This window comes from Ixodes scapularis, unplaced genomic scaffold (genome assembly GCF_016920785.2).
Source record: "Ixodes scapularis isolate PalLabHiFi unplaced genomic scaffold, ASM1692078v2 PGA_scaffold2__306_contigs__length_199485367, whole genome shotgun sequence".
NCBI classification, from domain to species: domain Eukaryota; kingdom Metazoa; phylum Arthropoda; class Arachnida; order Ixodida; family Ixodidae; genus Ixodes; species Ixodes scapularis.
Window position 1 is genome coordinate 71075617 of NW_024609857.1, and position 23212 is coordinate 71098828.

The 23212-nt window shown below is 45.7% G+C and overlaps 1 protein-coding gene across 1 annotated transcript; it reads left to right on the top strand.

The window, feature by feature from the left end:
- Positions 1-11971: 11971 nt before the first annotated feature.
- On the top strand, positions 11972-22631 carry LOC121047868 (putative nuclease HARBI1; the record flags this gene model as incomplete). Its single annotated transcript, XM_040503517.1, has 4 exons — positions 11972-12148; positions 12232-12371; positions 14809-14977; positions 21972-22631. Coding segments are annotated over 4 exons (1146 nt in total), but the record flags the coding sequence as incomplete, so codon positions are not given.
- Positions 22632-23212: the final 581 nt, after the last annotated feature.

The following is a 23212-nucleotide window of genomic DNA, read 5'->3' on the forward strand; positions in this document are numbered from 1 at the left end:
TGGTGAACGCGAACCTTATAATGCCCCCTTTACTTTACACGAACTGAACATAGTGCTCCAAAACTCTAAGTCATCGGCCCCTGGTCCAGATGGTATTCATTATTATATGCTTCAACATCTCCATCCTTCCACACTTGATATTGTTTTATACCTTTTTAATCGTATTTGGTTTGAGGGCTACTTTCCATTGGACTGGAGAATGGCAACAATCATACCCATACTCAAGCCCGGTAAGGATCCATCCTGTGCGGCTAGTTATAGGCCTATCGCTTTGACTAGCTGCTTTGGAAAGACTCTTGAACGAATAATTAATAGTAGATTGATGTATTTCCTTGAATTAAATAGACATCTAGATATGAACCAATGCGGCTATCGTTCGTCTCGGTCCACTCTTGACCATTTGGTGCGGCTGGAGACAGTCGTGCGTGAGGCCTTCGTTCATAGACAGCATTGCCTATCTGTGTTTTTTGACCTCGAAAAGGCCTACGATACAGCCTGGCGTTTTGGTACACTGAGGGACTTGTATGATATGGGTATCCGTGGTCGAATGCTTCGTACCATTGAGAGCTACCTCAGCAGGCGCACCTTTCGTGTTCGGATAGGAACAGCTTTATCTAAGGTGTTTGTCCAGGAAAATGGTGTTCCTCAGGGAGGCGTTCTTAGTGTCACTTTGTTTATTGTCAAAATGAACTCCCTTGCTCTGGCTATCCCCCCATCTGTGCAGTATTCACTCTATGTAGATGACCTTCAGATCTCTGTGTCGTCTTGCAATCTGTCACTGTGTGAGCGACGAATTCAGCTAACTATCAATAAGCTATCAACCTGGGCCAATCAAAATGGGTTTAAGTTTTCCTCAGATAAAACAGTTTGTGTGTGCTTTTCTCGGAAACGCGGACTACTTCCAGAACCTGTTCTTGCTCTAAACAATTCCACAGTTTCTGTGAAGCCTGAGCACAAGTTTCTGGGTCTTACAATTGACAGCAAACTAACCTTTGGTGCCCATATTAAAAATCTAAGATTAAAAGCTCACAAATCACTTAATATTCTTAAAGTCCTGTCCCACCGATCCTGGGGCTCTGACCGGACGTGCCTTTTGAGGATATATCGCTCGATAGTGCGATCACGACTGGACTATGGCAGTATAGTTTACGGTTTCGCTAGGCCTTCCATTCTAAAAATGCTGGACCCTATTCATCATCTTGGGTTGCGATTGGCGACTGGTGCCTTTCGCACGTCTCCTGTGCCAAGTCTGTATGCAGAGGCCAACGAGCTGTCTCTTGAGAAGAGAAGATTTTCACTGGGCTTTATGTATTCCCTGAGAGTCAGGTCGATCTCTGATCACCCTGCGCGAATGGCTGTGGAAGACATGCGCTCTGAAAGGGTGTTTCAAAACAAAGCCACAATTGTGCCTCCCTTCTCTTTGAGATTGAAAAGTGCCAGTGAGAACATGGGACTCGATTGGAGGCCCCCGGTAGTGCAGTCTACTGTTGCGGGAGCACCTTGGGAGCACCCTGTCATTAAGTGTGACCTTTCACTCACGCGATACAAAAAAAGCTGATACTCCAAATGGTGTGTTTCTTCAAGAATTCTTAGCACTGCAAAGTCAGTACTCCGAATATGTAAGCTTCTACACAGATGGTACAAAGACGGTATCTGCTGCTGGGTGTTCCATGATTGGCCCAACAGTTCAACTTGTTAGGCGAATCAACTCCTCTGCTTCTATTCTTACAGCAGAGCTCTATGGTCTGCTTCTTACCATAGGCTTCATACTTGATAAAAAGCTCTCTCGCTCCATCGTATACACCGACTCCCTCAGTGCATTGCATGCACTGTCTTCACTAACACCCCTCAAGCACTTCCTACTCCTTGAACTGCGAAATAAGGTTGTTGCTGCCTCAAGACAGGGATACGAAATTGTATTTTGCTGGATTCCCAGCCACGTGGGCATTCCGGGCAATGAGGCAGCAGATCGCGCAGCAAGTACCTGTGTAAAGCGAACAGTTGACCTCCACAGCTTTCCTTATACGGACTACAAAGGCCTTCTCAGGCATCACGTTAAGTGCAAATGGCAGGCTGAATGGGACCAAGAAATCGGCAACAAGTTGCACATGATCAAACCTCTTTTGAGCGAATGGCAGAGTGCACGCCACCAGGAACGCTTCTTTGAGGTTGTCCTTTGCCGGCTCAGGATTGGTCACACTCATCTGACTCATGGCTACCTCCTTCGTGGAGAAGATGCCCCCACTTGTGAGCAGTGTGGCAATGCCTTAAGCATTCTTCATATTCTAGTTGAATGTCCTGCTTATCATGAAGAACGGCTTTTGTATTTTTCGCAACTGTATCAAGAACAAGTCCCACTACACCCAGCTCTGCTCTTAAGTGATGATTCTCTTGTGACACATACTAATGTTTTCAAATTTTTAGATAGTATCGGCCTTCTACACCGATTGTAGCTTTCTTAACCTACAGATCATGCCCATCACCCTTTTACCTTTTGGTACCCCATTACCATCTTTTATCTAATCACTGGCTACTAAAGCCTCTTTTTTCTCTCCAAACCTTTTCCAGCAATAGTCTCGTTTTTGGCGCTCTATGGCTTTAGTAGCTTTTGCGCCATAAACACCAAATCAACCAAACCAACCAACTTTATTTGTCGTTTTAAAAATGCGGACGTTGTTTAGTAATAGTAAATATACAAAGCCTTTTGTTCTCTTTCGTGTTGTATGTTGTGTGCTCTGTTACGATAACTTCCTTGAGAAGGAACATCCATTACTCGTGGCAGAAGCACCTGCATTATTAAAGGTATGCTCAATTACACCATTAGTATAAATTATATAACTTCCGGCATTAAAGCGTGCATAGGAACAACATTTAACAACTGGGAAAAAATCCTGCAAAAGTTGGGCAATTCCTTTATTTGAACCGTAGTTTTACGCTCCGCTAGTGCAGGGGTCTCCTAACTTTCTCCGGGGCTGGGGAAAAAGTAATTATAAACGAGAAAAACGTAAGTAAATAAGCATAGCTAATTATTTAAACACGAAAATGTATGTTACAAAACCCAAAGGCTGTTGACCATACATAATTTATGAAATTAACTATTTGACTATTTATAATATTACATTGCCATGTGGTCAATAAAACGTACCTGGCATAAATCAAACCGCATAGAAACTTTGGCAGATTTGCGCAATACAAAAGACTAATTATAATGATAAAACTAATGCTGACAATATTTAATAGTTGTGAAAGACGACACTAAGCACAATGCACACCTGAATGCAAAGAAATGTTTAATGTAGTTATACGGACACGAAAGAGGAGACTAATAATGGTGATGCTTGTGATGACAATGTTAAATGAAAACTATCATGATAGGACCCGCCTTACAATACAGTTTCTCTCGTGTTTTGTTTTGTTTTCTGGTATCTTCGTTTGAGAACTTGGAGGGCGTCGGGGCTCTTTCTTTACGGGCATTTCTGTTGGGGAAGGTAGCAGCGGGTCAGTCGGAGGACTTCCGCGGGCAGGGGTTTAGAAAACCCTGCGCTAGTGTGAATTAAGAGGCAAGAAGAAAGGTGAATACTATCAAACGATTCAATTTTAATTTTAAATTTTATTTCGTCTGCGCAATCAGTACAGACGGCGGGGGATTGCCAAAAAGCCAATAACTGTTGGCGTTACGTTTTCCCGGCGGGTGAGTGAGAAAATGGCAAAAATAGTTTCAAATACATTAAAAACAGTACTCTCACTCAAAGAAATATGTAAAAATAACAGAATCACTGCAGATATAAAAATACGAAAAAAAACTCATGTAAACACGCTATCGCTATGACAAAAATATTTCCAGCGACACAAACAAGCAAGCAAACAAACATAACATCGCAAGCGTTCCTCTCTTTCCAGTGATGGGTACATATATCAACTCATTGTTCACATCCAACTAACCTTCAGACTAGAAGACACGCAGGTTCTTTCTAATAATATAAAAAAATCAAGATGTCCTTATATTAAGTTTATGAGAACGTCACTTGTGATTATGTCGAATTATAGACTCCGCTCAATTCCGGAAATTTCGGGATAATGAGTGATTTCGAATTAAAAAGCACTAGTAAAGAACACTACGTCATTTGCTTCCCGAAAAATGGGATATATATTGTTAAACAAAATTTTAAACACGAAAAGAAATCGATAACGAAACTTCAGCTTCGTCAGGAAACATTGGCCTCGGGCCGCCAAGAACATGGCCATGACATCGCACGACATGTCACGTGATCCTCTACGCAGCGACGGGCGGCATTGGGGTGTGTGTGTGCCAAGCTCAAGTGTCGTCTGCACCGCACTCTTCACCACGTTTTGGTGTGTACGACATTCGACGACGTCGGCACAACTGTGGCATAAGCCTGCGCGCTCAGTGTCCGTACTGTGAACAAAACTCCGAGAGACAATAGAGAGTTTTAGTAGACGGTGTTTCCCCCTCCGGCTAACCCCCCGCTACGAAGAAAGCGCCACTGCCCCTGCGTGCCGATGGCCTTGGCTGTAGAGTTCCGGGTAGCGGAGGGGGAAACACGGTCTACTAAAACTCGCAAATAGCGAGTTTTATGACAAATTTGGGTGGTCAGTCGGCGGCGAGAACGAGCCGGTGGAATCGGCAACCAAAAACGCACCGGCGGCACACCACGTGACCCTCACCACCCGAACACGAAACGCCAGACGGTGGCAGTTTACTTCGCCTCTTGCCCGCGCGACACGGCTAGCGAGAGCCTGCCGCCGCCGTTACTCATGTCCCAACGGCTTGGATTGACTTTCGTAGCGGCTACTAAAGTACCTTCAGATCAGTTTCGTTCTTTCGTTCATTTTTTTTCTCTCGGACCTTCTCTCCCATTTCGGAAGTGACGACACCGGATACAGTTAGGCGCCTTCTCGCCCGGCCGTTCGGAGCTCGGGCGGAAAAAGCGCCGGAAAGTTGCCGGTGCTTGCCGGAGTTGCTGGAGAACCACCACGCGAACGGTGCGTGCCGGCCGGAAACTGACCACGCGAACACTATTGCCGGTTTTCCGGCAAAATAAGTTGCCGATGATTGACCACCCGAATTCGCCATTAGTAGACCGTGTTTTTCTCTCCGCTAACCCTCCGCTACGAAGAAACCGCCACTGCGCCGTGTGCCGATGGCCTTGGGTGTAGAGTATCGGCTAGCGGAGGGGCTTAGCGGAGGGGCAAACACGGTCTACAAAAACTCGCTAATGATCACAAACGGTGAGACGGCGACGGAGGTTGTGACGCAGGAGACGGCGGGAACGGCGGGACCACAGCGGAACGGCCGGACGGCTTTTAAGAAGCGCGCTGCGCTGGCGGGTTACGCCATTCACGTGGACACCGTTGGGCGCCGAGAGGAGACGTTGCTTACTTCTCCCGTTACGCTTACCCGGAGAAGTAAAAAACAACCAAAAAGGGGCAATGGTGATGGAGTTTACCTCAATGTTGGCTACACCCAAGCCGTAGCCTCGACCGCGCTGTTGGTTGCGCCTCAATTTGCCCGCTCGAGTCAGCCGATTTCGGCAATTTGGCGAGTTGCAAATTTTGCCGGAACGTTTAAGAAACATTTAGTTAGAACTAGGTCATAATATTTGACGTGTGGTCTTGCTATGCGATACTGAAGAGGATTGCATTGTTTTGTCAAAAATACAAGTGAAGCGGAGTTGCCCTTCAAACAAATGGTAGCAAAGTATTGCTGCTTTGTGTGCTACCAAAGAACCCATTGCCGCATTGAGTGAAATGTTAACTACATTTCATTCGTTAAAAAAGCTATTTTAATTGTACCGAGTTCTGTATATCTAAGTAAAGGATTTGGTCTAGTAGTACAAGTGAAATAAATGTTTTGATTGAAATTTACTATCGGGGGTGCCAAAAGACAACGAATGAAATTTCCGAAACAATTGAAAATGCCTGCCACCCCAAGTATCACATCTCGCCGGTTTGGGAATGAAGCGGTACCGGTCTGCCGGTAAGATCCTACTGGGCGACGCTGGAAACGCCCCATGGGGCGACAACGGGCCAGTGAGATTGCCAGTCACTGGGCACTAACTGGGACTGACTGGAACACCCGGCACTGGGCGTCCCAGTGAGTTCCCGGGATGCTGCCAGCACAAATCCCCAGCGTAGTGCCAGTAATACGGTAAGATATCAGCAAGACCCTAGGCTACCGGCCTCAATCCATACAGCTCCCGGTCTCGTTCTGTCTGCAGCGAGTTCCCAGGCTCCTGCCAGCACAAATCCTCGGCGTACTGCCATCAGTACCGCAAGATACCAGCAAGACCCCAGGCTAGCGGGCTAAAACTGTGCAGTTCGCGGTCATGTTTTACGGGCTAACATTTGGTTTTGTGTGCAATTCACACCTAAATAGAAATGGTGTAGTTCATAACAAGGGTAATTTTAACAAATAATGCGTGTAAACAATTATTTTGCACTGTGCATGAAAGTACATTTCCGGCATGGGTATACATACACTTTTGTGGTAAAGCAGCTGCCACATCCATCTGTCACACATATATGAGTACTAAATTAAACATGCAAAATTATTACCGTAATTGTTTATTGTCAGTTACAATGAAACTATAGCTCGGCTGATAATCATGGGCTAGTCGCTGAGTGCGCTGCATGAAAAAGGCAGCTCATCACAAGCCTAGGAAAGTTTCTTCGCACTTGTGGTGCAAGTCGACCATGCACCCCGGAAGGCGAGTCCTTCGATCATTACGGCACCTGTAAAGAGAATCGACACCGCAGTAGAATAACAGAGTAAATCAATACCAGCTGCACGTGATAATCCAGAAATTCCAAACTGGGGTGAGGGGCATGAGACAAGCAGCCCATGTAAAAGGAAAACTCTTTGTAGCAAATGCACTAATTGTCTTTATTTTATTTTCAATCTGTAAACTATATCACAATAAAAAATACTTCTAATGCTTTAAGGGACACACTTGTAACAACGCACTGGATGACCAAGGGGCAAAAATTGTCCAATTATTTCATAATCAAGGTCAGCTATTTGTATGGAAAATGACCACTTTAGAGAAAGGTTTGTGCAAATATCTATTTTAATTCAAAAGGGCATGTCGAGAGACGGGCGAGCTTGGCGGAGTAGTCGGCCTGTAGTTTAACATTGTCGTTCGTCACGACAGGTGTGCAGTCCCTGATATCCACACCCAGCATTTTTAGGTAATTATAGCGGTTCATTATTCTAAGACAATGACAAATCATATCCTTGACATATACCGCTCCTAGTAATTGAAGAAGCATTTGAACCTTTTGTAGCAGGTTCTGTAGCATTCAAAATATCTGTATGGAGCAGCCGCTGACGCTTTTGGAGAAGATGTTAATGAAAAAAAAAAGTGATTGCATATCTAAATGATTTTGTCTGTGATAATGATTGCCAGTTCCCCTTTGATACTGTAGCTTATTACTTACCCCATTTTGTGCTCAAAATAAATAGGATGCAAAAGGAACATATAGCTTTTTTTTTTTTAAGTAAGGCTCTAGTCACAGTGGGGTAATTAAAAATGCGGACTAAAAATGGTTGAAAATTAAATCATAGCCCAACCCTTCAGTTGCGATAAAGCCTCCCTTCCATCCCCGTTCTACACTCGGTAGTTTAATTGGCCTGTAAATATAATTTCTGCAAATTGCCAGCGAAAACCAGCATATCCACTACACCAATAAAAACGCGTCCTCCAAGTCTTATGAACTTGCCAAACTCAAAGCTCTAATATCATGAACTACAAAAACAACCACTGACAAATACTATGCAAGCCTACACTTGTGCTTTCAATGTGACACTGCTATTCAGCGACGTTGGAACTAAAGTGAAATCAAAGTTTGCTGCTCGTTTATTCAACGGCTGCACAAGAACTACCGCATTTATTCAAAAATAGAGACCCATTTTTTTTTATTATCTTTTTTTGTGTCTGTTTCCTTTTTTTTAGTTATTATTGGAGATTAATCTGCAATGAAAGACAAAGAAGGACGATCTGTAATAATCCTGAGAATGAATTCCGTGCCTATTGCGCTAACCCTGTAGCAGGTGAGCCGCTGCTCCTTGCACTCCGCTGCAAAGCGATGAAGCCCGACGCATGCACGCTGTTGTGTGGTGAAATCCAGTGACGGTAGCGGCGCAAGTGCCACAGTACTCTGCAGTCACGGCACGAGGGCATGTGTCAGACATGATAATCGAGTGATTTCACCAGGAGCACAAGATCCTGGTTCTGTCTTATCAGTATACCACCATCTTGCTTTTTTGCAAACTTTACTTGAGACTTTTAATTCCTGACCTCGCAGACATCGTCTGGTAATTTAGACAATGTCGACTATCAGCTGGCCAGCGCATCAACCGGCCAGAGCGATTGACGAACAATCCCTATCCAGGTAGCACGCCCGAGGAATGCCCAACTTGGGCAAAGGTCTGGCAAGCATAAGTGCCCAACTTTGGCGCAGTTAGGTTTTGCACCATGGCACTCATCAGTGCCGAAGTACGGTGCCTAACTATAGCCTTAGTTAGGCGATCCTAGTTCATGCCAAAGTTTGGCTCTTCTCTGGTACGCCAGAGGAGCGCCAAAGTTGGTGCCATACTTGAGCCATAACTGCCACAGTAAATCTTAAGCTGGGAATTCGGGGCATGCCTAGGTTTGGCGTTTCTCTGGTATGCCACAGGGGTGCCGAAGTAGTGCCGTTCTTGAGCCATAACTGCCAGAGCAATGCCTAATTTGGGTTTTTGGGACATGCCAACGTTTGGCTTTTCTCTGGTCCGCCACAGGAGTGCCGAAGTAGTGCCATACTTGAGCCATAACTGCCAGAACAACGCCTAATTTGGGTATTTTGGACATGCCAAAGTTTGGCTTTTCTCTGGTACGCCACAGGAGTGCCGAAGTAGTGCCATACTTGAGCCATAACACTCAGAGCAACGCGTAATTTGGGTATTTCGGACATGCCAAAGTTTGGCGTGGCTCTGGTCCGCCAGAGGAGCGCCAACGTTGGTGGATGCCATACTTGAGCCATAACAGCCATACTAAATCCTAATTTGGGAATTCAGGGCATACCAAAGTTTGGCGTTGCTCTGGTCCGCCAGAGTAGCGTCAAAGTTGGTGCCATACCTCAGCCATAGCTGCCACAGTAAATCCTAATTTGGGAATTCGGCCCAGGTACCACGCCAGAGAAATGCCCAACTTGGGCAAAGGTCCGGCCAACGTAAGGGCCCAACTTTGGCCCAGTTAGGTTTTGCACCACGGCGTTCATCAGTGCCAAAGTACGTTGCCTAACTATAGCCCAAGTTGGCCGATACTAGGGCATGCCAAAGTTTGGCTTTTCTATGGTCCGCCAGAGGAGTGCCGAAGTAGTGCCATACTTGAGCCATAACCGCCAGAGCAACGCCTAATTTGGGTATTTCGGACATGCCAAAGCTTGGCTTTTCTCTGGCCCGCCACAGGAGTGCCGAAGTAAGTGCCATACTGGAGCCATAACTGGCAGAGCAACGCATAATTTGGGTATTTCGGACATGCCAAAGTTTGGCTTTTCTCTTGTCCGCCACAAGAATGCCGAAGTAAGTGCCATACTGGAGCCATAACTGCCAAAAAGACGCCTAATTTGGGTATTTCGGACATGCCAAAGTGTGGCTTTTCTCTGGTCCGCCACAAGAATGAAGAAGTAAGTGCCATACTGGAGCCATAACTGCTAAAGCAACACCAAATTTGGGTATTTCGGACATGCCAAAGTTTAGCTTTTCTCTGGCCCGCCACAGGAGTGCCGAAGTAGTGCCATACTGGAGCCATAACTGCCAAAACCAGCGCCTAATTTGTGTATTTCGGACATGCCAAAGTTTAGCTTTTCTCTGGCCCGCCACAGGAGTGCCGAAGTAAGTGCCATACTGGAGCCATAACTGCCAAAGAGACGCCTAATTTGGGTATTTCGGACATGCCAAAGTTTGGCTTTTCTCTGGTCCGCCACAAGAATGCTGAAGTAAGTGCCATACTGGAGCCATTACTGCCAAAGCAACACCAAATTCGGGTATTTCGGATAAGCCAAAATTTCCCTTTTCTCTGGTTCGCCACAGTTATGCCAAAGTAAGTGCCAGACTTCAGCCATAACTGCCGAAGTAAATCCTAAGTTGGGAATTCGGGGCATGCCGAAGTTTGGCTATTCTCTGGCTAGCCACTGGAGTCACAAAGAAGTGACAAAGAAAGCTCAGAGGCCTGCCGAAGTTTGGAATTTCTCAGGTGTGCAACAAAATTAAATAAGCGTTGGAAACACGATGGTCAGATCTCACCATCTGCGTTCCCACGCAGCACGGCGATACAGGGCAGTGTAGTGCCAGTACCGGCTGAAAGTCGGTTCCAATATCGTTCAAATGTCTAGTTTCGCACCACCGTTCAATATCAGGCAGGTATTGTATCACCGTTCAGTATCAGGCAGGTATTGTATCACCGCTCAATATCAGGCAGGTATTGTATCACCGTTCAATATCAGGCAGTTATTGTATTACCGTTCAATATCAGGCAGGTATTGTATCACCGTTCAATATCGGGCAGGTATTGTATAAATCGGGCAAAACAGTCGTTTTGCCCCGATCTAGTGTTCGCGCAATATCGTGCGAATACTGTACGATGCGTCAGCTCCGTAATGACCGCACGTCGTTCAAGTCTGTGTTGTGTAGGACGTTGCATATCATTTGTCGCATATCAATAACATACACGGACGAATGAAATTTTTTCGAACGCTCCCAGAAGTTTATTAAATCACTATCATTGCACACAACGTACTCTAGACATCTTTACAAAGGTCATACTTCTCTGTAAATTGAAACGCAAGTGATAAAATATAATAAACACTTATTTCATGCCAAGCGACACTCATAAATTAAAACACAAAAAACCGTGAAGATTGAGAAGAAAGCAGAACTACTTCAAGAAGCATACTTGCAGTGTACTCACTAATAGAAGCGATATCATGTGATCCTTGATCGATGCATAATCCGACTCAGGCAGCCCGAAAACACAGTCGAGACAGAAGGTTGCGCACAATCAACTGACTTTTTGTCGTCGGCAAGGAGCAGTTTTTGTCGAAGCGCGTCCAACAAACACAGCACAAGGATTCCACGAACGTATTTCGGCCGTTTACAACCAAAAAGCACGGCCGCGTCTGCAACGCACAAAAACAACAGAACACTGAAGAGCCCATTTCGGAAACCGGACCTACGTGGCCCGCCTATTTCTATAACTTGTACTATTTGAGCGTGTTGGTGCTTTTTAAACATTTAGAAAGTGGAGACAGATAAGGGACGATACAGACAGGACAATCTTTCAACTTCAAGAACATTTATTTTCGGCTTCAAGCTCAAAGCCCGCCCGCTCCGTGGGAGTACGGGAAAGGGAAATCATGGGGGAAGGAGAGGAAGTGAGGGGGTTGCCGAACGAGGAAGGGAAAGGAGGGAAGGGGGCCCGCTCGACTGGGGGTGCGGGATACCAGAATGAAAGGAAAGGCCGCTTCTGCCGGTGACCTTGTCGCCTTGCCTAGTCTGTCAGCGTTGGGCTTCCATTGTGGGCCTCAGGAAGATAATCTCGTCTTGAGAGCGAAATGGAAGGGGTGCTTATTGGCGAATTCCACAGGTCGTTTTGGAGCACGCCGTGATCGACTTTTCTGGAGCGAGCCTATTTCACTTGGGCGATCGGGATGGAGACGGACGTGTTCCACTGCTCGTTTTGGATTAGCTCCCGCTCCAGATCTCGTTCTGCATCCGAGAAAAGTCGCTCCGACGATTTCGGCGGATTCAACCGGAAGCCAGCCGGGCCAGCCCTCGGCGCACACACGTGACTTCCTTTCTCGCGGGGCATCTCGCCGGATCTCGCCCATCTCGCTCGCCTCAGAAGAATTCGTAATGGCCGCTCGGGAGGTGCGGCCTGTACCGCCCGCCTTACTGCTGCTGCTGCTTGACGACAGTTCGTCGTCAAGTTGCTCGAGCAGCTCCTTCAGCAGCAGCGGCTCGAGTAGCAGCGACGACGAGGATGGCTTGTATGTAGAGCATGAGTTCGACTGTCTTTTCGCACCCCCGCTTAAGAGGCCGAAAATTGAGGCCTACCTGGACACTGTTCACGAGTATTCGGATGAAGAGGTAAGTGGGCTACGCTGATACACATCGCTCATCGACAGGTGTCTTTGACGTCTTAATTAACTTACAGCATAGTTTGCGTTCAGTTTCGCAGGAACTTCAGACTCATGCGGCCGATCGCGTACAAGCTGATTGACAACTTTGGAGCCTCGCCTATGTTCCCACCTGCGACCCACGGAGGATTGCCAGCGAAGACGCCCGAAGAGCATGTGCTGTCGTTCCTCTGGTATGATTACTTTATGTCTTCGTTAAATAATTCGACAGTAAAGCAGAGATTGTTAGTCCGAATGCTCAGTCTGGTTTTGTTAGTTCCCGTGTTTAGACGTTCATGACTCAAGTTGGACTTAAACGCTGAGCTGTTTGAAGAATACCATCAAGTGTATTAATGACATTCATTTCACTTGGAATTTGCATAAAATTAGCGATCGCGCGACTAAAACATTTTACCAAGTGCACAAACATGCAGCTGCTGAACAACTTCCAGGAAGGTGAATTAGTTGCATTTTATTTCTCTTACCAGAGGGAGGCGTTTCCATTGAGATACTCCTAATGGTTCTAAATGGGGTATCCCGGTTTGCTGTTTTGTTTTCAGAAGCAATAGAGCAATATATTGTCAGAGAAAGAGAAGTGTTGAAAAGAAAGGAAGTAATTAAAAGCTGGACCCTTTCAGCCTGCTCGATATGGGAAATTTCATCTCAAATCGGGCAGAATAAAAAAGTCTGATTTTTAAATTTCACGAAAAAAATATATGTTTTGGGGGCATTTATCAAATAAATGAGGGCGCAAACCGCATGTTTCCCAGATTTATTGTTCTTCAGTTACGAAGCGTAGAAGCCGCAGTTGCAGAAAAGTTTTTGGCTGCCGTCGGAGGTCGCGTGTTTGACACCCTCTGCTGGCGCTATTGTTTTCTCTACACTCTTTTAACTTTTCCCCTTCATTTAATAGGTATTATACAGATACCTTGATGTATTCAAATAGTTTTAGGAATTTGATTGTTTTCTAAAAAAACATGTTAAACTCGTCACTCCGGTTGCTTTTCAGTCAAATTTGACAGGTCATTACTTTGTCTGTACTTAAGGTAAATTTTCTTTGTCTCTACAGAATTCCCAAAGCAAGCCCATTATAGATATATTAATATCATTATTATCTGCCAAGTAGCCGCTCCGCTACTTTCACGTAAACGTTGTGAAAAATAACAAATGTTCCCACATTTCACGCGATTGCGGCTCAAACAGAGGACATACAACCAAAATATTACATTTCTAGGCTGTTTTTTCTTGTAGCCGACTAATATGTCTAAAAGAATTTAAAGAATAAAAATTTACAAAAATGGGGTTTTTGAGAAAATCGACCTCAAACTTTCAACATTTGTTATTTCTTACAACGTTTACGTGAAGGTAGCGGAGCGGCAGTCGACAATTTGCTTGGGACAGTGCAAGAAAGCAATTGGAGGGAGAATCATGTGAACATATGTAAATATATATTCATAAAAGCAGGCCTTTCTATGCTTTTACAATTCACTAACCCAGTTTCCAGTGGTCTGTCACTTATATACTCCACAGTTCAGTTGGTCATCACAAAATGTTTTTCTTTAGAATCAAGGTGGTGGAAATGCTGTCCCTCCGTGACTGTGCATAAACCATGGGTAGACGTTCAGCTAGCTTGATGGGAGCTTCTTGGGTACTGCAGCATAGCCAGCTGCCTGTGAGCACGCCTTGGTGCATAGCTGAGGACGTAACATCCTTTCCGAGAAAAAGGCTTCCTCTAGTCCGCCCCGCGCTCGTCCACTTCATCTTCCTTCAAAATCCGTCATATGGAGATGGTGAGCCATTTTGAAAGCTCGGCAGACATATAGTGTCTTTGGCCTTAAGGCTGGACGAAAGGTTTACGGGCGGTGGAGCATAGCCAACCTCCGGTGAGCTCGTCTTGGGGCACAGCCGAGTTGAAAGGGTCATTTTTGAGAGAAACGTATTTCACTAGACTCTGCTGCCCTCATCTACTTTCTTTTCGCCTTCTTGTTTACGAATGGCTCGTCTCAGTCTATATTTTTTTATAGGCTGCTGGGGAAAGGACCCAATACAGCGAAGCTGTATTGGGTCCTTTCCCCAGCAGCTGGTCGATCTGGTGCGGTCTCTTGCTGCTCTCAGGTACACAGCTCATCCCTCCTTCCTCCGGTGCTGGCCGGAAGAGAGAGAGAGAGCTTTGCACACGGGCACGTTAGAAATACAGGCTTGCAAGTATGTCCTCAGGGCATCACCAGGTTCTTGTTCAATTGAGGTTCCCATAGCCATAATCAGATTACGACGCCTTGCTGATTATGGTCGTGCCCAAGCACACCTCAGGTAAGCAAGATGGCAGCGCCCTGAGTCCGTACTTGCAAAACTTGTATAGGCCCTGCTTGCAGAGCCACATTATAGCATTGCTTTTCCTTTTGCTGCTAACTCTGCATTAGCAGGGAAAGGGTCACATGCGCGAATTTGCTCCAAAGTTATGAGAACAAGCGGTCTTGCCGAACGGCTAGTTTTCGGCGGAACGCACTTTGCGCATGGCTAGGCTGTGAATATTTCAGACTAATTTGTTTGTCATCAGTCAAATTCATGCAATGCCTGCCTCATGCTGTGCAGTCAATATAAATGTTTGTGTACTCTGTTCTGTCTATACAGGTACGCAGCCAACAGATCCTGCATTCGGGATGCCGCTGGCCGCTTCAACGTCGCAGAGAGCTCCCTACATCGAATGAGGAGGCGGGTAGTGAACTTCATCCTGAGCATTGGTCCGCAAATAGTGAAGTTCCCCAGTGACCTTCAACAAATGGCAGAAGACTTCCAGAAGGTTAGAGTTGTCATTTTTTTTATGCTACTTGTAGTTGTTCACTTTTCGAGGATACAAACTGTCCTACTTTGAACAGCCCACGTAACTCACACTCCTTGCGTTGGTTTATTGCCACGTGGTTTATATAATAAATTTAGAGGAAAAGGTCTTCCATCATTTCATGCAATTCAGCCCCCTGAGAATGGCGGGACATACAGACCATCATTTGTGATCCCGGAGGGGCATGCCTTGCCGCCTGCACTTCCGACTTCACAACAGTCATTTATTTACATGCTTTATCATATAGGAGACCTCAGTTGTGTATTCCAAGGGGCATATGAATGAACTGAACACAACCAGGTAGGTTGTTTTTACAGGTTCACATACACCGAGGAGGAGCTGCGGTTGACATTACAAGCCATGGCGACGGTCTGCATGCACCACGATTACACACACTTATCAGATCTTCACTTTTCTGCATTAAGCTAGTCGGGTCTGCAAAGTCGAAGCTTTGGCTTATTGTCGAGCAGTGGTAAACGAGTTTGGTCTTTATTTTACGTCGTGTGTTTTAAAACGTCCATGCTGGTTCATTGAAGACGCATGATCTCAAATGCATTGAGGTGCACGTGATAAGAAAACCAGCTTTGCATCACTGTCTGTAGCAATTCCATTTATAAAAAAGTGTTTCCAAGCCTATTGGCCAGGCTAGACTCTCATTGAACATTACAGCTAATTTTAAACCACTGCACCACTCTGGGATTCCCAGACTTCTAGTGGTGTCTTGTACAAGATAAATCGTCAGGGCACAGAGGTGGACGGTCTCGCCTATAGGTGGTTTCACGTTTTGCCATTTTACTTCTAATGCATAGATTTCAACACGGTGGAAGAGTAGAGGAGGTGTCTGGCACAGCGCCGACTCGCAACAGAGCGAGCGTGGTAAAAATGTGCTCGCATGTCCTCCGCACACCGTTAGATGGCGCAGCAGTTTTCGGGTGGCGTAAGCTACCGCCCGATCCAAAGGGCTCAGCCGTATTCATCCATCCATCCATCCATCCATCCGTATGGGGCAGCGGCACCGAAGGGCCAGTCGGAGAAGTTTGCCTGGGTACGGGCCAGCTCACGGCTTAGAGGCTGGCTCGACTAGCAGATCGGGCTTGGACTTCAGAACCACAATTATGAAAGGCGCAGGCCGGGCTGGGTTTTGCATTCATGGCTTCAAGGCAGCCCTGGTATTGTACGAACATCTCAAAAAGCTGTTCCAGGACTACAGTAACAAAACAAATGTGTTGTGCTAGTTTTTAGTTTTTTTTTTTTATTCTGTTATTTAGGATGCTACGTTTACGGGCAGGAGACATTTCAAAAGCGTGTGTGTCGTCGAGCGGCGTGGTGGTCATTTTCGTTGCCTCCGGTGCCGCATTGTGTAGCCAAAGCTTCTCTCTCGTGAACATATGCGGATGCACAATTGTTGTTGTTGTTGTTGTTTACGGGTTTTATGGCGCAAGAGCTCCGATGGCCATACTGCGCCAAACTAGGTAAGCTGAAAAACACTGGTAAAAGTACATTCACTAGACTAGAATTTGGCTATAATTTATGTAAGATACCTGTAGTTTTGAGGAAAGCTAAAAGACGTTCAAGTGATATGAGAGGCTGCTCCCCTAGAAATAAGACAGGGTGAAATGGGATGTTGTACTTGAAAAACTCAGAGAAATAGATCTTGTACTGTTGTAAAAGGCCACGGCAAAGAGAGAGAACATGCAGAACAGATAAAGCTTCCCCACAGTGCTCGCATATCGGCGGTTCCTCACCTATAAGCAGGTATTGATGGGTTAGGAATGAATGGCCGATTCTCAGCCGGCACAGGAGGACTTCGTGGAAACGATTTTTATTATACGAGGTTTCCCATACACCAAGTTCTGGCTTGATGACATGAAGCTTATTGTTATCGGCTAACTTCCATTCAGATTGCCAAAGTTGCGAGAGTGAAAATTTTACGGACGCTTTAAGGTCTTGGTAAGGTATGCAGACATTCGATGGTAAAAGGTTCTGTGAAGAAGCAGCTAGTCTATCTGCAGCCTCGTTGCCTGCGATGCCCACATGGCTCGGGACCCAGCAAAACTCAATGTCCTTCCCACCAGCGAGTCTCTGTTGAGCTCTGGCCCGTACAAGTCGAGTCAACTTATTCGTAGTTGGTGTGATAGAACATACTGCAGTAAGAACACTTTGAGAGTCTACAAATATAATGGCTTTCATCACTTTGTTCCTGATTATATAGTCAAGTGCTGCCAGAACACCATATAGTTCGGCAGTAAAAATGCTGGCGACATTGTGAAGTCGAGTAACATGGGTAAACGAATTTGAATAAACAGCTGAGCCGACATACATTAAGGACTTGGCACCGTCAGTATAAAACTGGCGGTAATGTCTGTATTTTTCTTGCAGAGCTAAGAATTCCTGTTGTAGAATGAGTGGAGAAACATTATGTTTATTAAATTTTGTAAGATACCAATTGCAAGCTATTTGTTTCATATCCCATGGGGCAGTATGATGTGCACTTTCTAGGAAATGGACACCCTCACGTGGCAGGTTAAGGGAGAGACGGAGACTCTCAAAACGAAGGCTCAAGGGTCGAATAACAGTTGGTTTATGCTCGAAAGTACGATAAAACTTAGACTCTCGAATACTATTGTGGGCTGGATGGCTGGGTTCTGATAACACCTTGTAGGCATAAACCAGACTTAGATACTGCCGCCTTTTTTCCAATGACATTTCATTGGAGTCAGCATACAAGCTTAAAATAGGAGATGTTCTGAAAGCACCCGTCGCAAGACGCAACCCAAGGTGATGCACAGGGTCAAGCATTTTTAAGGCAGACGGCCGAGCAGACGCGAACACAACAGACCCATAATCAAGGCGCGATCGTACAAGAGAGAAGTACAAACGAAGTAGACACCTCCTATCAGAACCCCAAGACTTGTGTGAGAGGACTTTAAGAATGTTCAATGTCTGCATACATTTCTGCTTTAGCCATTTGAGATGGGAGACAAAACTAAGCTTACTGTCAAATATCACCCCCAGAAACCTATGCTCAGTTCTAACTTCGATGGCATTTCCATTTAATATGAGAGTGGGCTCCAACCTTAGCCCCCGCCGCAAAGAAAAGGGGACACAAATAGTTTTTTCTGGAGTGAACTTAAAGCCATTCTCGTTAGCCCATTTAGTCATTTTATTTATGGCTAGTTGTAGCTGCCTTTCACAACTAGACATATTACATGATGCTACAGAAATTTGAATGTCATCTACGTATAATGAATATGATACTGAGGAAGGCATGACACGACAAAAAGAGTTAATTTTTATGGCGAAGAGGGTGACACTCAGCACTCCACCCTGAGGAACACCATTCTCCTGGAGAAAGCTGTTGGATACTGTCGTGCCTAGCCGTACACGGAAGAAACGTCCACTAAGATAGTTTTTTATACAATGAAGTAATCTGCCGCGTACTCCATACATGAACAAGTCACGCAGGATGCCATGTCTCCAAGTGGTATCGTAAGCTTTTCTAAATCAAAAAAGACAGATACGCAATGCTGCCTATTCACAAACGCCTCACGTACAACAGTCTCCAGCCGGACTAGATGGTCTATGGTGGAACGTCCTGATCGGCACCCACATTGATTTACATCCAAAACATTGTGTTGCTCCAGGAAATAAACAAGACGCTTATTAATCATCCTTTCAAACGTTTTCCCTAAGCAACTAGTCAGTGCAATCGGCCTGTAACTTGTAGGAAGTGAAAGATCTTTTCCAGGCTTCAGCAGCGGAATTACTTCTGCCTGCTTCCAATCGGCGGGGAAGTGTGCATCGTTCCATAGTTTATTGAAATATGTCAGGAGGGCTGTGAGTGACTCCTCCGATAAATGCCGGATCATCTCATAATGTATCCGATCAGGACCGGGCGATGAACGCTTCCGGATTTCGAGAGCCATTTGAAGCTCAACCATTGTAAATGGCTGATTATATGGTGCAGACGCACCTCCTGCCAAGCTGACTTTCATTCTTTCTGCGTCTGCTTTAAACTTCAGAAACGCTGGAGAGTAGTGAGAGGAGTTTGAAACGGCTGCAAAATGTGCGCCCAACACGTTTGCCTGGTCATGTAGCGAGCTTACAGAGGGAAATAGAGGGACTGTAAAGCAGCGGTATTTGCCTTCGACCTTGTGCAGTCGGTCCCACACTTCCTTTCCTGGGACGTAGCAGCTGATAGAGGACAGATAGCCTCTCCAGGACTTCCTCTTGGCCTGCTTCCTGGTCCAACGAGCTTGGGCCCTATTTCGCTGAAGCTCTAGTAAATTCATGAATGTCGGATATCTGCGAAATATACCCCATGCCTTGTCCTGTTTTTTCTTAGTATTAGAACAATCTTCATTCCACCACGGTTTACACTTTTTGGGGATGTTAGAGGAGGTTTGAGGGATGGAGCGAAAAGCGGCATTAATGATCTGTTCTGTAATGTAAGTGGTGGCTTCATCGTGTGTTAAGGACAAGAACATGCAAGGCTTAAGCTCTGCATTTAGGTTGAACAGACCCCAGTCTGCCTTGTCAAGTTTCCAACGAGGGGTACGTTTCATTAGGCTTGGAACAGAAACCAGACTCTCCAGAATGACTGGAAAGTGGTCACTTCCAAAAAGGATTATCTAATACTTTCCATGTAAATAAAGAAAACAATGAAGGTGATGAGATAGCAAGATCGATAGATGTAAATGAATTGTGAGCTGCACCGAAAAAGGTTGGTTTTCTATTATTCATAAGGCAGAGCCCAGATGTTAATAAAAACCGCTCAAGGACCCCACCACGTGAGTCTTGACGGGCACTACCCCACAAGGGGTGGTGAGCGTTAAAATCTCCTAAAAGTAAAAAGGGATGAGGAAGCTGTGCGACAAGTCTTTGGAGATCATGAAGATGCAGCGGAGTGTTTGGTGGAATATAAATGGAGACAACAGTGATGAGGCGGTCCAAAAGAAGGCGCACAGCCACTGCTTCAAGAGGTGTGGAAAAAGGAACCTGCGAGCATGCGACTCCACTTTGAACAGCCACAGCTACTCCACCTGATGCATTTGATGCAGGGCGATCCTTTCTAAAAAACTGATGGCGACGTAACACTGAATTATGATCATTAAGATGCGTCTCTTCTAACGAGAGAGCAATAGGACGTAATTCGTCCATACAAAAATTAATGTCATCAATATTTCGTAAAAGACCGCGGCAGTTCCACTGCATAAAAGTAAATTTAACCATTATTCGAAAACAAAGTTAAAAAACTTAGTAAATCAGTAAAAATAGTAAAGACCAAGTAAAAATAAAACCTCGACTATGCCGCGCAGGGCAAAAGGAATGTACAATGTCACTTTGGAGGGGTTACTGGTTTTTTGCCCTTATGCTTAGATTTAGCTACCTGCCAGTCCATGTCGTCCTGATCAGACGCAGGCGCAGACACCTCACTGCAATCATCCATTGCCTCCGCCTCTTGGGACGGGGCTTTGGGTGGGGCTTTGGGCACGCTTGGGGCACGGGGTTGCAGGCCCCGGCCACGACCTGACCCAGCAGAAGAGGCAGCAGGTGTGTTGGGCAAAGCACTGCCCGAATCCACCCGTTCCTGCCCCTTTGTCACTGTAGGAGCGACACAAGAGCCATGCCGCTCCTTGGAAGACGACGCTCTCTCCGACGAGTGCGGCCGAGACGAGCCCCTGTACCGAGTTTCGAGATTTGTACTGCGGTGCACAACGGCCATGTGTCAGTTCTGTCGTGAAAATGTTTTGCTGTTCTAGCGCCTAATGATGAGGAATGCCTGCGCATCCGACAACATGCTATTGTGATTAGATCGTGTTTTTTATGCGTCAAACTAGGTCTGTGAGGCAGTTTGCGCCTCTTCTTGTTTCTAAAACATGGACGGCGCCATACAGTGTTAAGATCCTTGCGCACATCTTCATTTGAGCGCGTTGCGTAGCGGCAACCGGATGCGTTGCGTTGCGAAGAGCGCTTGCGCAAAGCTTGTACGCACAGTTGCGTTAACATCCAGTCAAGAGCCAATAAGAGCGCGCTATCGTCGCTAGCGACTCACCAATAGTAAGCGAAATCCCCGGCAACATGGCGCGTCCAGCGCCAGCGTCCAAGTGTTCGATCTTGAGGCAATCCCGCTGGCTTCCCCGACATTTTATCAAACTTGAACCATCGCAGCCTTGGAAAAAGCGTCGTTACCTCTCCCCAAAACAAAAAAAGCTAGTTCTGCGAGCGGAGAATCGGATACGCCTCATCGAGTGGCGCGAGCGAACACGTGATTTTACTTTCCTCTCTCGGCTTCTGATTAGTCGAACGCACAGCAACACTTCAAAGAGTTGAGCGAGTCTCCACTCTCTTGCGTTGCGCTACTGAGTGTTGTGGGAAGACGCTCGTTGTATCGCAAGCGAGCGCTCTTGGCCTCAAGGACACCGCAACGCACTCAAATGCGAATGTGAGTATGTGCCTTAAATGTCCTGATGAAGGCTTTTTTGTTTGAAATAAATGATAAAAAAGTATTATTAGTTATGTGTTCAAAGTGTAGATATCGGGAATCAGTAACTTTGTACACTGTTATATTTACCGCCGCCAGGGCCCAGACGTTTTGTTATTCAGGTGTTTGACTAAATTGGCTTTTATTGCCAACCATGGCCTCCCCAAAGTGTATGTAAACCTACTGAAATAGTTTCTGGTTGCCATTCGGTTTTATTGGTGTCCCTGTTGGCATGTGCCGATGGTGGTGCCTGTACGACAGATAAAACATATGTTTAAGCTGTTGTTATGGTTGTGCAAGGTTTAAATAGCTTGCTTTGTAATTTTTGAGGCTACTGGCTAATAACAATGCCACGCTTCTGTTATGTTCCACTGTGCGAAAAACTGGCAGAAGTGCACCTGTGTTGTTAACAATCTTGATTGGAAAAAAGTTTTACTGTATGAATACTAGTAAAACTGTCATTTACTGCAGGTCTCTGGAGTTCCAGGCACCGTAGGATGCATCGACGGTTCCTATATCGCCACTCGCGCCCCTGCTAAGAAGATCCGGTCCACCTACGTCAACCGGCGCCACTTGCCATCTTTTACACTGCAGGCGGTTTGCGACCATCGTAAGAGATTTGTAGACGTGTCCACCGGCCACCCTAGCAAAGTACACGATGGGAGGGTGTTCCGCACGTCGAGCATCGCTGCAAAGCTCCCTCAGATATGCAGCATCGACAAGTGCCACATACTTGGCGACGCTGCATATCCCATCAGGGAGTATTTGCTGACGCCATACAGAAACTACAGGAAGCAAACCAGGAAGGAACGCATTTTCAATGCAAAGTTTTCAGGAACACGAGTTCTGATTGAAAATGCGTTCGCTGACTTGAAGAATCGCTTTAGGCGTTTGAAACAGCTAGAGTTCTGGGGTGTTGACTTTTTAACGAAGATTATTTTTGCATGTTGTGTTCTCGACAATCTTTGTATTGATGGTGGCGACGACACTATGGGGGAGGACGAAGACGACAGCGCACCACCAGTCCGCAGAGTGCCAGACGAAGATGATGATTTTCCCAATGAAGCTGGCTTGCGAAAGCGTAGCGAGCAGAAGCGAAGGGCGGTGCTTGCGCAGATGGGCATCCAGTAATTTTTATTTCCTTTCCTTCATTAGCTGCAGCTAACCATTTCAATTTCTTTAGAGAATAGGATGAGGATTACTGTAAACGACGAAATTTTCGCGAGGACCTAAAAATACGTCCCGCGAACAATTCGGGCAATATGTAAACGCTACGGAAGCTACACTCGATTCGCGAAAATTAGAACCCGCGAGTAATTTCAAATTTTCAGCTTCGGCGCGATTCGCGAAAACTACGTCGTTTACAGTATACCCCGTCTCGACATAACTTGGTAACCAGTAGATGCTATGACTTCTGCAAGCGAATTGGGGTAAGGCACTTGTCTATACATACCGTCAAAGTGTGGTCCTCAATGCTGAACTGAAATTGGTTTTGCTTTGTGCTCAATTGACTCATGAAGGTTGTGCGTAGCATTTACCGTTTACCAAGTTACGCTGAAAAAGTTCTGTCAAGGGTTTTTAATGCATATTGCTGAATATCAAAGGAAAATCGATCTGTTGTTCTATAATTGTTTACATCATTATGCGTTTTTTAATACTTTCAGAGTCTTTTCGTGCCCAGCCTTGCATGGAGAGCTGTAACTTTGTAAATG